The following is a 15,040-nucleotide window of genomic DNA, read 5'->3' as shown; positions in this document are numbered from 1 at the left end:
CACACCGATAGGTGTGACACGTCCCCGTCGCCAAGCGCCACCACCACCCCTTCGCGCCGCCGCCGCTGCAGAGCGCCGCTGCCACCCGCTCGCTCTCCCTCTCCCACGCCGCCGCCTCCGCCTCCCCCTCGCGCCGTCCTCGTCGCCGAGCATCGCCACCACCCCCTCGCGCCTCCGCCACCTCCTCTGTCGCCGCCATCGCCGGTCACTCTTCCACCTGCACGACATCGACCTCCACGCCTGCCGGCCGCCCCACCCCGATGAACCCGCCTCCCGTGTCCCCCAAGCCCGCGCCGGCGGCGCTCGCCTCAGTGGCGCAGGGGGTGGAGGACGACGAGGAAAAGGCGGAGGTGGATGACGGCAGTGGCGGCGGCGGCTACGCGCGGACGCCGGATTTGGGGTGCCCCTACTACTACGCTCCACCGAAAAAGGTGACGACGACGATGCCGCCGCCGCCTCCTGCGGCGTCGGCGGTTGGAGGGTGGGATTTCTTTAACCTGTTCTACGTGGTGCAGGAGGTGGCCACAGTAGCCATCAGCAACGAGGATATGCGCACGATGAGGGAGCGGGAGGGGATCCCGGAGCTGGAGGAAGCGGAGACGAGGGGGCAAAGACGTCGGCGAACGCCGAGACCCCCAAAGCAGCAGAAACTCCGCTCGGAGTGGCCAATCAAGAAGAGGCCAAAGACGTGTGCGGGCTAGGTGGCGGCAGGCTGTAGGTGGCCGTGACGCAGCCTGGGCACGAGCTGCTTGCGGTGCTCAAGGAGATCGAGGAGCTCTTCGCGCGCGCCGCCGAGGCCGGCAAGGAGGTCACCGGCATGCTCGAGGCCGCCTCCCGTGTCCCAGAGCTCAAAGGTCTCACCTTAACTGCGTCTCATAGCATTTTCTCACATCGATTTCTCTCTTTCTTACTGCCACTTACTCTATCTGTTAGAAAACGATAGATGAACAGTGAAAACAGTGAATCCCTTCAAGTTTTATTGATCTCAATATGTCCCCTTTGATAGTGAGGATTTGAATGTGTAGAAGCCTAGGATTCTCCTAGGATTTAAGGGAGATTTAAGCCACTAAATATGGTTGATTATGTGTCACAAATACACCATAATATGGCTGTTACAAGTCACTTGATTCTTGCCATTGTTGCTCTTTGATGAGCCTTTGATGAGATCAAATATGCCTCATGATGCTTTTGTAACACTCCCCCTTTTGATCGAGTCCATCTTGAGATCAACTTGTTGTTTAATTCCTTCGAAAAACCCTGTGGGGAAAAAAAGGAATACTGTGATTGGTGATTACTCTATCAGAAACCTGTAAGGTTTAAGGAGTAATCCATGCCTTGTTTTATCTCTGGAAAAACCCCTGTGGGGAAAACATGAGATAAGGCATAAGCTTGTATCTAACATTGTCTCATTAAAAACTTTGTATTAAAAACCGGATGGTAAAAACTCACAAAAGGAAAAAAGAGTACAATGTGATGTATTTGAACAAGGTCCATCATTCAGAGAGTCTCCCCCTGAAGCTTGCAAGTCTCTGAGTAGTCTCATACCAATTCCCTTAACACATCTCTCGAACGAGGAAGTAGGTAGGGATTTAGTGAAGAGATCTGCCAGATTATCACAAGACTTTGTCTGTAAGATGTTTATTCTCCACTTTGCTGAAGCTCATGGGGATAAAACAACTTAGGAGCAATATGTTTGGTGATATTGCTCTTGATGTAGCCTGTTTGCATCTATGTAATACAAGCAGCATTGTCTTCATAGATAATAGTAGGTGATTCTGATGAACCAATGCCACAAGATTGCTCAATGTGGTTTATCATCCTGCGGAGCCACACGCATTCACGTGATGCTTCAAACAGTACGATGATTTCTGAATGATTTGTGGAGGTAGCCACTAATGTTTGTTTAGATGACTTCCACGATATGGCCATTCCTCCATGGAGGAATACAAAGCCTATTTGTGATCTGGCGTTGTGGGGATCAGACATATAGCCAGCATCAGTGTACCTAACCAAGCTAGGATCAGCAGTTTTCTAAAAGAATAAGCCAAGATCCTTAGTGCCATTTAGATACTTGAGGATTTCTTTTCCTCCGGTCCAATGACGCTTAGTTGGAGCGGCACTATGTCTTGCTAATAAATTGACTGCAAACGCAATGTCTGGTCTAGTACTATTTGCAAGATACATAAGTGCTCCAATGAGACTGAGATAGGGATATTCTGGTCCTAATATCCCCTCTCCTTCCTCCCGTGGTCGGAAAATGTTTTTTTCTTTATCGAGTGATCGAACAACCATGGGAGTTTTGTTTGGATGTGCTTTGTCCATATTGAATTTCTCCAATAATTTCTGGACATAGGCAGATTGGTGCACTAAAATGCCTAAGTGAAGGTGCTCGATTTGCAAACCTAAGCAAAATCTGGTTTTACCCAAATCCTTCATCTCAAATTCCGCCTTAAGGTGGTGGCGGGCTTCATTAATATCTTGTGTGTTGCCAATGATATTCAAATCATCTACATACACTGATATAATGCAAAATCATGTGGAGGATCTTTTGATGAATATGCAGGGGCAATCATCATTGTTGGAGTAACCTTTCTGTAGAAGGTACTCACTTAGTCGGTTATACCACATTCTGCCCGACTGTTTGAGACCATAGAGTGATCTTTTGAGCTTTACACAATATATTTTGCGATTTGAGCTTCCATTCGGTATAGAGATCACATCGTGGACCTTCATATATATGTCCGAATCTAGTGACACATATAAATATGCTGTCACGACATCCATCAACTGCATAGATAGACGCTTTTGAATTGCCAGTGAAATCAAATATCGGAACAAAATTCCACTTATGACTGGAGAATATGTTTCATTGGAATTAATGACGGGTCTCTGCGTGAACTCTTGTGCTACAAGCCTCGCCTTATATCTCACCACCTCATTGTTCTCATTCCGTTTCCGGATGAAAACCCATTTGAAACCCACGGGGAAGGTTTTTGGAGGTGTAGGTATTACTTGTGAAAATACCTCTCTTTTATTAAGGGAGGCTAACTCTGCTTCAATTGCTTCCTTCCATTTGTTCCAGGCCGAGCGCTTCTACCATGGATTTTGGATCTGGATCATTTTGGATGGTATCTGCAACTGATGAAGCAAAGTATATGTCGACAATTGTAGTCTTACGGTTGAATGATTCTCCAGATTCAACATAGTTTACAAAAATTTCATGCACCCCAGTTGACGACTCAGTATTTCCCAAATGATCGTGTTGGGGCGTTCCAATATCCCATCATCAGAAATTGAGTGCACTGTTGATGTGGGAAGTGGATCCGATGAATCCACTTGGTGTCTCTCAACTTGAGGTTGAGTTTCATTTACTGTATCATAGGATTCTATCCTTTGTTTTCTCATGCACATTCGAGGATTTGCCGTAATTCTCCCACTCTCTTTCGAGGAAGGGAGTTGAATTGTTTTATTTGGTACCTTTATTTTTTCCGGCACATTCCTTGCGGGAATGTATGATTTTGTGACTCTTTTACTCACACTAAATGAGTATGGCAAATTGTTTGCAGCTACCTGCAAATCAATGATCTGTGGTATGAGGATCCTCCTTTAGGGTGTCTAAGGCATCCCAATTTATTTCCGGGCATTCAGTGTGATACTTGAATTCTCCCCCTAATGCCTGGAAAAATGATCTTCATCGAAGATACAATCAGCGTACCGGGCCGTGAGTAAATCCCCTGTAAGGGGCTCCAGGTATTTAATAATCGACGGGGATAAATATCCCACATAGATCCCCGTTTTCCTATGAGGGCCCATTGATGTATGTTTTGGTGGTGAGATCGGTACGTATACAACGCAACCGAATTTCCGCAGATGGGAAATATTAGGAGGATCACCACGAACCAATTGCAACGGGAAAGTTGTATGGTATGCAGTTGGGCGCAATTGTATTAAGTCACCAGTGTGTAAGACTGCGTGACTCCAACATGAGGTTGGTAGGTTACAATTTTGCAATAAGGGTCTGGTAATGAGTTTTATTCTCTTGATAAGAGATTTGGCTAAACCATTCTGTGTGTGAACATATGGTACAAAATGTTGGACTTCAATTCCTAAAGCCATACAATAATCATTGAAAGCTTTGGAAGAAAATTCTGCAGCATTGTCTAATCTGATTGATTTTATCTGGTGTTCAGGTTGATTTGCTATGAGTCTGACGACTTGTGCAATCAATTTTGCAAAAACATGGTTTCGTGTCGATAAGAGACACACATGGGACCATCTTATAGATGCGTCTATTAGAACCATGAAATACCTGAATGGCCCAGACAATGGTTGAATGGGGCCACAAATGTCTCCTTGAATGCGTTCAAGAAACTTTAGTGGCTCAGCCTTTATTTTGAGATATGAGGGTCTCAAAATTAATTTCCTAGTTGCACATGAGGTGCACACAAAATCTGATGATTCTGGGAATTATCTGTCACTCATACCATGTCCATCATTCCAATGCCGGGATGATTCCCGTAATAATCTATATAATGTGAAATTTAAATTCATAAGAATAAAAGCAAAATATAGAAAAACACACATGAATATGTGTCATTATTACATTTATAAATAGGGGTACCAACATCATGTCTTTTATTACAATGTTTACTCATGCAAAATTAAACATAGAAGTTATATGGTGCCTAATTAAGGTCTCCATAAATGTCGTTGGAAGAATATTCCACGAGCATGTCGTCGATGTCCAAAGAGCCTTCCTCTTCATTTGCCGGAGCCTTGGATTTTGCTCGGTCCCGCTCCTTCAGGAATGGGGTCCATAGCTCCAGTCTCCAGCACTCTAGAGGCGAAGTGTGCTTCATGCTTTTGGTTGGTCTGTGTATGACCCATAGACTTCATGTATAGATCAACAAGATGTTTAGGGGTCCTGCATTTCTTAGCAATATGATTGTAGCAACCACACCTGTAGCAGGCGGTTTTGTTGTCACTATCATTATTTGGCTTCGAATTGCCTTTTCCCTTTTGAGCGTTCCCATGTTGCTTTTTGGCTCTCTAGCGTTTGCGCTTGCCAGATGAACTTCCAGTCTGGGTATTCCCATTGGGAATATTTTTCTTCTCATTTGCATGTACTTCAGGCAGTGGTGCAGTGCCAAATGGGCGCTGGTTTGAGTTCCATACAGTGAGCTCATGGTTCTTTTCTGCCTGTTTCAATGTCTGAATGAGTGAAGAATAGACTGTGAAATTCTTCTCACGGTATTGTTGAGTGATGATCTGTTCTGATGGGAGCATTGTAGACAGAGTCTTCTCAATTTTCTCCGCTTTAGAAGGTTCATTCTTACAAAACCGGAGCTTAGAGCATATCTTATGAACAACATGGTTGTATTCGTCTATAGTTTTAAAATCCTGTAGACGTAAGTGATTCCACTCATGCGATGCCTCAGGGAGGATAATCGCCATATGCTGTTCATATCGATTTTTCAGAGATGTCCATAAAACTTGTGGGTCCTCCTCCTCTAACATGTATTCCATTTTCAAATCCGGGTGGTTATGATTCCTTATTATTCTTAAGGTAGAGAATTTTGACATGTTAGAGGGGGGGACGGTTCCATCTGTTGTATCATCTATACATCTGTATAGTCCATTGGTTGACAGACTCACTTTGAGATCCATCGCCCAAATAGGGAAATTGGAACCATCGAGAGCGAGAATATCAAACTCTTTGGTTTCCATCTCACCTACATTGTGATAGCCAAAATTTTGAGAAATTATGGCATAGTTGGGAAAATAAAATAAAATAGGGCGAGGAGAATAAATTTGCAAAGTAATTGCATAATAAAAGACATGGAAATGCTTAAACAAAACCATATATTAACAATATCAGAGAATTACAAAGTGCTGATGGCAAATGTAAAACTCTAATTATTTGCTAAAATTTAAATGACCAAAAGGTCAAGTACTATAATGTAAATGCTGAAAAATATAAATATAATTGAGTAATGGGCCGAAATAAAGGTTTCGGCCCACTTCCCCTTGCGGTCCACGGAGGTGGGGAGGTGGGGTGCGGGCGCGGCCTGGCCCATTCGGCAGGCGCGGGGGTGGCGGCCCATTAGTGTGGGAGGCTAATAGGCCAGCCTGGCCTGGGTGCGACGCCGTGGCGCGGCGACGCAGCTAGGGCGCGTCTGCCACCGCCGATGGCTGGCCGGCGCAGCCGCCCGTTGAAGCCGCCTCCGCCGCCGGCCAGTGAGAGAGGCGGCGCGACGTGGTGCCATCGGGCGCCGGCGTTGAAGCCGCCTCCGTCGCCGGCCAGTGGGAAGGGCGGCGCGAAGTGGTGCCATCGGGCGCCGGCACAGCTGGGGCGAGGCCGCCGCTGCCTATGGCTCGCCGGCGCCACCCGCAGCCGCCACCATCTCGCCGCCATCGACTCCGTGCAGCTGTGGCTGCCACCGCCGCCAAGGACGCCCCCCGACGCCTCCGGGCTGTCGTCGACGCTATGGACGTCGGGCTGACGCCGCAGGGATGCAGCCGACGCCGTGGACGCCACGGGAATGCAGCCGATGCCGTGGACGCCACCGACGCCACCACCGCCGCCACCCTGCGCCCTCCCCCCCTCCTGGACCCTTCACTCCCCTTGGTTAGGCCTCCTCCTCACCCGAGGGTGGGGGATGGCTAGGCCTGCCGCCGCCGCTTGTCTTGGCCGGGACATGCCCAGTCTTGATGATGCGGCGGGGGTCGGGGAACGATGGGGCCGGTGGAGGGGTGGAGCTCTCGCCGGAGCCCCCTGCTGCCATATAGAACGGCGGGGCTCCGCGGCGTGCAGCGAGTGTTCCTCTGAAGAGGAACTCCGGCGGGTTGGCCGGTGTCGGTGTGTGTAGCGGTGTGTGCGGCGGTGTCTCCGGCGTGTAGTCCGGTGATGGTGGTGGAGAGATGACGCGGCGAAGATGACGGGTCCAGCCGTGATGAGGGCTGAAGGCCGTCACCACGTCCGGCATCTCCTGCTGCGGTCGCACCATTGCGGTCCATCCATGCGACGCACAATGGTGCGGTACATCCACCAGAATTCTTTCTGGCACTGTGCACATGTCCAGCATCGCCGGAAACCCTCGGCGAGTGGTGAGGGTACTGGAGTCGGTGTTACCGGCTCCAGTGTTCCTTTGGGCAGCAGCGCCGTTGTCGCGGCGTCGTCCTCCATGTCCGGCGAAGCCAGGAGGAGGAGACGGGGGGCCACGGCCGGCATTGCCAGCACCACGGCCCCTGCTGCGTCGAGTACGATGCACTGGAGCCCGAAGGATCCTCTCAAGCTGCTGCAAGAGACGATGAAGGTGGCGTGCACGGAGGTTGCGGGGAAGGGAGGATTCGGTTGTGAGAGGAACAGAACGAGCCATTCTTACCCTGCACGTGCCGGTGAGTTCTTTCACCGTTCTTGCTCGGTAGAGCGTGCTGATAACGTGTTAGAAAACGATAGATGAACAGTGAAAACAGTGAATCCCTTCAAGTTTTATTGATCTCAATATGTCCCCTTTGATAGTGAGGATTTGTATGTGTACAAGCCTAGGATTCTCCTAGAATTTAAGGGAGATTTATGCCACTAAATATGGCTGATTATGTGTCACAAATACACCATAATATGGCTGTTACAAGTCACTTGATTCCTGCCATTGTTGCTCTTTGATGAGCCTTTGATGAGATCAAATATGCCTCATGATGCTTTTGTAACACTATCTATGGAACACACATTGTACTGCCGGGAAGGGATGAACAGATCCCTTTTGCTGTTTGTGGAAATCGCAAGGTTTTGAATTGATCTTTTATGTCTAAGAGAAAGGCATTTGTCATAACTTGGATATACTGCTTTTTTATGCTCAGAGTATCATGGAATTTAGATGGTACTGTTCTTTGTTTAGGACCGCCTGTGCCTCTGGAGATTGGACAGAGCATATTTCATAAAAAAGTGCCTTTCAATATTCTTGGCTGATGTAAATAACCTTTAAATATTTCATAAAGGTGCTGATCCTGGTCAATTCGAGCATGGTTAGCCTCTTTTTTTGTTTGCTAATTTCAAACGGAATTTTCTTGGTGCTGTTTATGTTCCATCAACCAAATATGGAAGATTGATTTCATGAAGTTTCTTGTCTGGCACATTTTCTTATTGTAAAAAAAAACAAATTTTCATGTGCCATTTAACCATGTTCGTAACATTTGGTATTCCAAGAAGTAAAGGAAGTGACCCTGTTCACACAGCTGCGGTTGGTGGTGTTCACGCTGAAATGCAGAAGTAATTGGCTCCCGTATCATCACCAACTTCACAGTCTTATCAGTGATTAGCAGGTAATATTGTCCTTCCATGATACGCAAATGCTACCCATGCAGATTTTCCTTCGAAGATTTGATTGTGTTATGAACTGCGTTGCATATCGATGCAGGAATTGAAATGACAAAATAGATGTTTTTTAGTGTTGTCTGTGCATATGGTCTGGAAACAAATATGTCCCCAGTAGCTCACGTATTTCATCTGCGCTCTGAATAAGTACTTACCTGCAGCCTGTTCCCTTTATGAAATATTTGTTGTTTGCTTCATTCAATCTTTTTGTCATTAATAATTTTTTTTGTGGTAGAGGCAACATGGCATGTTATTATAGCTATTGTTCCAATATATGCTACAACTTGAAGAATTTTTTCCATGAATGTGTTGGTCTCTCCCATTCAATCACAGTAACCATTTAACAACTTCACATGGTATCAAATATCGCTGGGTGGTTCATGAAGTTGTGAGTAGACTTATCAAATACTTAAATAACATGTAGCCCAACAATAAAACCCAGAATATATCTATAATTTTCAGATGGCTCTATTGGCAATGGAAGGAAAAGGCAGTGCTGGCTTCTCTGTGACAGCAGAAGGTAAAACTAAAGAGACTGAAAAGATAAAACGGTGTCAGTGCCCTGCTCTACTCCTTCCTTTTTTTTCTTTCTTTTTTTTTTTGGCTAAAACTGATTTGTTGGTTTTCTCCTTTGCAGGTTTTTTTTTGGAAAGTTCACTGAGGAGACCAACATCGAGGGAAGAAGATGTTAGTAGCAAAATCTTTACTCTCATTGAGAGGATGGCGCTAGGAGAGTTGGGGCAATTTTCTGTCTATTTTCTTACAAAAGCCATACCATCCCAGGGGAGGTTGGGTACATATTTATAGCCATAGCTGGCTGGCTGCAGGCTACTCTAAAAAATGAGCAGGATGCTATCCTAGAGAGCATCCAAACTGAAAGTATAAAGCATGCTGTCCTAAAGAGCATCCAAACTGAAAGCATAAAGCAAAAACTGAAAGATGTTGTCCTAATAGGAATAGATGCTCTCCTAAAAGGAGAAAACAACCTAAAAGCAAAAGAAGGACCACAAAGACCAAAGACCAACAGCACAAGGACGCACAAGGACTTGTTCTATCATTCTCCCCCTAAGTCTTGTACATCGTCTTGTGGAAAAGTCGGGCCATCCTGGCCCTAGAGCAGAGGGCAAGGAACTTGATCCTCCCAAGGGGCTCGGTGAGCAGGTCCGCAAGATGGTCCCTGGAGTTGATGTAGCTCGCCTTGATGCTCCCTTCCTCTAAGCAGTCCCGGATGAAGTGGTACCTCACCCGGATATGCTTGCTCCGTTCATGAAAAACGAGGTTCTTTGCCAGGGCCAGAGCTGACTTGTTGTCCACCTGTTGACGAAAAAATCGAACACACTGGCCTGGGAGATCTGCTTAGCTCCTGTGCAGGTCCAAATCTTGATGAGATGCGGGCGTGCCAGTCAGTTTGATCCTGCAACTGACAAGATATGCAAATAGTAGACAAAACAGCCGATCGGCTGACAAGCTGATGGAGTAGTTCCAGCCGATAGCCGATAATAGCAGACACCGATACCAGCCGATAGCGATAGGGTTTAAGCAATCGGCTATATGTCCAATGTAGATGATGATATAAAGGCAATCGGCTGTTGATAATAAAGTATAACAATAATATAGTCCAGTAGAAACCAATCGGCTAGAAACAATATATAATAAGCACTGATCCGAAGGTTAAAGCACACATCGGCTCGAGGTCCGATGTTATAAAATCCACATATTAGATTAAACAGTGAGGCCTTTGTTGTCATCAGCTAAATCCAACTTATATATATATATATATATATATATATATATATATATATATATATATATATATATATGAAATCCTTATAAGCCGATGCAACGTCTAGATAACTCATCGGCTGAAACCCCGATGAAACCCTTATTGTAATCAAAGACAGGCTAGAGGCTATGGTTCTAAGCACGACTAAGGTCGATGCAACTCAGAGTATGCAAAGAAACATAATATCTAGACAATCAAGCCTTTGACTAAGTTTTCAGGGTGGTAGATGTCTAAGCTAATCTAATCTAGCAACACGATTTAGCCGATACCGGCAGAAACCCTAAAACGAGAAGCAGCCGATAGAGCTAAATTGATATGCTAAGACTAGATTAATAGAGACATATGATAAATAGGTAGGCAAATATACCATCCAAACCAGAGCAATCCAAGAGGTCGAATGTACTGATGCAGCCTTGAACGACGCCGATATAAATGATGCAATTGCCTGGACCGGCTGAACGTTGGACTTATCCCTTCGCCGGAGATCGAAGACGATGCAGCCCCACGTCGGGTGCCAAGTTCCGCCAGAACGATAAAATAAAGTAGAAAAGGTAAAAGGTGGCGATGCGCCGAATTGTATTGATCTGTGGAGATAGATTATATAGACCCCGGGTGTACATATTTATACCCATGGGTTGATACAAGTCCTTGTCGGACAAGAAAGAAACTTTCCTAAAGATAAAAGGAAAAGATAAAGTCCTTATAGGACAATAAACACACTTTCCTAAAGATAAAAGGAAACTAACAAACTATTCCTAATTAATAGATAACTTGCCATGCCGCATTCTCTTTGAACTCGGTCTCTTCTGGATAAGCTTCCTTTAGTAGATCAATTTCCGTAACCGAATATAGCAAGAATCCGACAACTGACGACTTGACAACTCTCATCGGCTAATCTCAGGACTTCAATGTCGATGCTGACTCTAAGCCGATGACTACTCCGGGCTTACCAAATTTCACTGTTAACACCACCCTGAGCTCCATTGCTCCAGTGTCTCTGCCAAGGAGATCACCAAGCAGTCGAGCAAGTTAGTGTCTCACTGGTTACTCTCATTGATAAGAGGATGGCACTCTAGATGGGGCAATTTTCTGGTTTTCTTCCATTCACAAACTCAAAGCCATATCCTCCCAAAGGGGGGATTGGATACATATTTATAGCTGCTTGCAAGTCTGAGAAGGGGGCTGTCCTAGAGCATCTCAACAAACTGTCCTAGAGCATCTCAACAAACTGCTGTCCTAGCTGTCCTAGAGCATCCAAACTGAAAGCTAAAAAGTAGACATGATGTCCTAGAAAGCTGAAAAGCAAGAAAGAACACCACAAGACCAAGACCAACCTGTCAAGACTTATTCCTACATTCTCCCCCTAAGTCTTGTGCGCCGTCTTGTGGGAAAGTTGAGCCATCCCGATCCGGGAGCAAAACTCAAGGAACTTGATCCTCCCAAGGGGCTTGGTGAGCAAATCCGCAAGCTGGTCCTTGATGTTGATGTAGCTCTCCTTGATGCTCCCTTCCTCTAAGTAGCCTCGGATGAAGTGGTACCTCACCCGGATGTGCTTGCTCCGTTCGTGAAAAACGGGGTTCTTTGCCAGGGCCAGAGCGGACTTGCTGTCCACCCCGAGCTCCACCGCTCCAGTGTCTCTGCCGAGCAGATCACTGAGCAATCGAGCAAGCCAGAGCGCCTAGGTCGAAGCGGTGGGGGCCGCAATGTACTCGGCCTCACAGCTGGACAGGGCCACCACCTGCTGCTTGACTGACTGCCAGCTAACCAGGCACTCGCCGAGGAAGAAGAGAATCCCACTCATGCTCTTGCTGGTGTCGATGTCGCCGGCGTGGTCGCTATCGCTGTACCCGACGAAGTGTGCCTTGCCAGGACACCTCGGGTAGTAAAGACCGTGGTCGAGAGTCCCCTCAACGTAGCGGATGATCCTCTTCACAGCCTGCTGGTGCTCCGTCGTCGGTCGTTGCATGAACCGACTAACGTAGCTAACGGAGAATGCCAAGTCTGGCCGTGTGTGGGTGAGGTAGCGAAGGCTCCCCACAAGACGCCGGTACTGTGTAGCGTCTACATTCTCCGTCGTGCTGTCGCGGCTCAGCTTTAGTCTCTCCTCCATCAGAGTGAGAGCTGGGTTGCAGTCGGTGAGCCCAGCCAACTCCACGACCCGCTTGGCGTAGGTGGTCTGTCGAAGTGTGATCCCGGAGTCGTCCTGGTGCACCTCGATCCCCAGGTAGAAGGATAGAGGCCCCAAATCACTCATCTGGAAGGCGGCCTTCATCTCTTCCTTGAACACCGCCACCTTCGCATCCTTGGTGCCGGTGATCACCAAGTCGTCGACGTAGACACCCACCAGCAAGGCATTTCCTCCATTGCCTCGCCGGTAGATGGCCGCCTCGTGCGGGCTTTGCTCGAAGCCCATCCCCTTGAGCGTGGAATCCAACTTGGCGTTCCATGCCCGTGGTGCCTGCTGCAAGCCGTAGAGGGCCTTGTGCAGGCGTAGCACATTACCCTCCTTGCTGGGGATCACAAAACCCGGTGGCTGGTGCACGTAGACCTCCTCCTTCAAGTCGCCATTCAGAAACGCCGACTTGACGTCCATGTGATGGACGCACCAGCCTTCCTGTGCAGCCAGCGCAAGGAGGAGTCGCACGGATTCCATCTGTGCCACAGGGGCGAAGGCATCGTCGAAGTCGATACCCTCCTGCTGCACGAAACCGTGTGCCACCAAGCGAGCCTTGTGCTTGACGATGGCTCCAGCTTCATCCCTCTTCAGCTTGAACACCCACTTAAGGGTGATCGCGCGGTGACCACGAGCGAGGTCAGCAAGCTCCCAGGTGCGGTTCTCCTCAACCACGTCCATCTCTCACTGCATTGCGGCACACCATGCCGCGTGTCCCTCAGCCTCTGCGAAAGACCGAGGCTCACCGTCGTCGCACGCAAGGTGCAACTGCGCCTCCAAGTCACGAGGCACCAGCCTGGCAGTGGCTGGTCACCGAGAAGGTCTTCCATCGTACGGTACCTCAACGGCTCGTCGTCGTGGTACGCGTCGATGCGCTCCTTGTCGTGGGAGAGCGGAGTAGCGAACACCACCGGGCTGTGCTCATCACGAGCTGGCGTCGGAATGGACGTGCCCAGAGGGGTGGCTGCTGGCTCTGGAGTGCGTTGGGTCGCCGACTATGGTGGTGTCGGTGAATAACTCGTTGCAGCCGAGGTCGTAGCTCGAAAGTGTGTCGCTGTCGGGGTTGGTGGACGTTCGGGGACTGGGGTAGGCACGCTCGGTGAAGGAGAATTGCCTACTCCCCCAGCTCCCTTGAAGTGGACGTACTCGACAGTGAAGTCGTCATACATCGGAGTCGAACCGTCGTCTACCGCCTTCTCCCATGCCCACCCTCGCCCTTCGTCGAACACTATGTCGCGCGCCGTGCGCACACGCTGTGTCTCCGGGTCGAGAATGCAGTCGGCCTTCGGGCCCTCCGCGTAGCCGATGAACACCCCTGGGGTGCTCTTGTCGTCGAGCTTGCCGATGTGGCCAAGATCCTTGGTGAACACGAGGCAGTTGAAGACCCGCAGGTGGGAGACCGCCGGCTTGCGCCCATGCCAAGCCTCGTACGGTGTCCTGCCGTCGAGGGCCTTGGTAGGCGAGTGGTTGAGGATGTAGACGGCCGTCACTACCGCCTCTCCCCAGAAGATGACCAGCATCCCCCTCTGCTTGAGGAGAGCCGAGCCATCCCCACAACCGTCTGGTTGCGCCGCTTGACGACACCGTTCTGCCGCGGGCTGTATGGCGCGGTGTAGTGGCGCTGAATGGACTCATCAGCGCAGTACGACACAAATTCAACCGCCGTGAATTCGCCGCCGTTGTCGGTGCGCAGCACGCGCAACTTGCGGCCACACTCTGCCTCCGCAGCAGCCTGCGCGCACCTGATGGCGTCCGTAGCCTCTTCCTTGCTGCCGAGGACCATCACCCACATGTAGCGGGAGAGGTCGTCAACGAGTAGCAGGAAGTAACGTCGTCCTCCTGGTGTGGCCGGTGTCACTGGGCCACACAAGTCCCCGTGCACGAGCTCGAGCCGCTCCTTGGCTCAGAAGCTCGTCTGCTTGGGAAAGGGGAGCCGCCTCTGCTTCGTTACCACGTAGACGTCACAGAGCTGCTCCACATGGTCAAGGCACGGCAGACCTCGCACCATCTCCTTGGCACTGAGCAGCTTCAAGGCCTTGAAGAGGAGGTGCCCGAAGCGCTCGTGCCACTTCCACGCCTCGTCGTCCCGACGAGCGGCGAGGCAAACTGGTTGTGCCAACTGCGCACTGAGGATGTAGAGTCGATTAGTGCCTCTGGTTACCTTGGCAAGAAAGCGACGACGACGATCCCAAATTCTCATGACTCCATGCTCGACCAACACGCGTGAGCCGTTTTCATCCAGCTTTCCCACGCTGATGATAGAGTTTCTCAACGCGGGAATGTAGTAGACTCCGGTGAGCAGCCTGTGCTCACCGGACTTGGCGGTGAAGGTGACGGAGCCGACGCCCTTGATCTCCACGCCGGAGGCATCCCCAAACTTGACGGAGCCTCGGACGCTGGAGTCAAGCTCGGTGAAGAACTCCCATCGGCCAGTCATGTGATGGGTGGTGCCGGTGTCGAGGTACCGCCCATCAGCCTTGTCGTTGCTGGAGCTGTTGCCGAGGAAGGCGTGTACCTTCAGCTCGTCGAGGTGGAGGAAAACCGCTGTGGCCGGTGCCGCTGGAGATAGCTCGATGCTTGCGTGTGCCAAGAGCAGAGCCGGCTCTTCCTCCTCCACCCGTGCAACGTGGGCCTGGCTGCGTCGAGCCTGTCGACAGTCTGTGGCCCAATGGCCATGCTTGCCACAGTTGCGGCAGGCGTCGTCTTGTGC

General features: G+C 49.3%; 1 protein-coding gene across 1 annotated transcript; it reads left to right on the top strand.

Moving 5' to 3' along the window:
• The first annotated feature begins 260 nt into the window (after positions 1-260).
• Positions 261-701, top strand: LOC127784272 (uncharacterized). Its single transcript, XM_052311468.1, has 2 exons — positions 261-431; positions 516-701. The coding sequence occupies exons 1-2, from the start codon at positions 261-263 to the stop codon at positions 699-701; spliced, it is 357 nt and encodes a 118-aa protein (XP_052167428.1).
• Positions 702-15,040: the final 14,339 nt, after the last annotated feature.

This window comes from Oryza glaberrima, chromosome 9 (genome assembly GCF_000147395.1).
Source record: "Oryza glaberrima chromosome 9, OglaRS2, whole genome shotgun sequence".
Lineage (NCBI taxonomy): Eukaryota > Viridiplantae > Streptophyta > Magnoliopsida > Poales > Poaceae > Oryza > Oryza glaberrima.
Note: the sequence above shows the minus strand (reverse complement) of the source record. Positions and strands in the feature narration are given on the sequence as shown.

Bases quoted from the DNA above. Each gene is read 5' to 3' on its own strand.
- LOC127784272 (XM_052311468.1), top strand. From the start codon at position 261: ATGAACCCGCCTCCCGTGTCCCCCAAGCCCGCGCCGGCGGCGCTCGCC. The intron at 432-515 runs GTGACGACGACG...TACGTGGTGCAG, and splicing joins ACTACGCTCCACCGAAAAAG to GAGGTGGCCACAGTAGCCAT.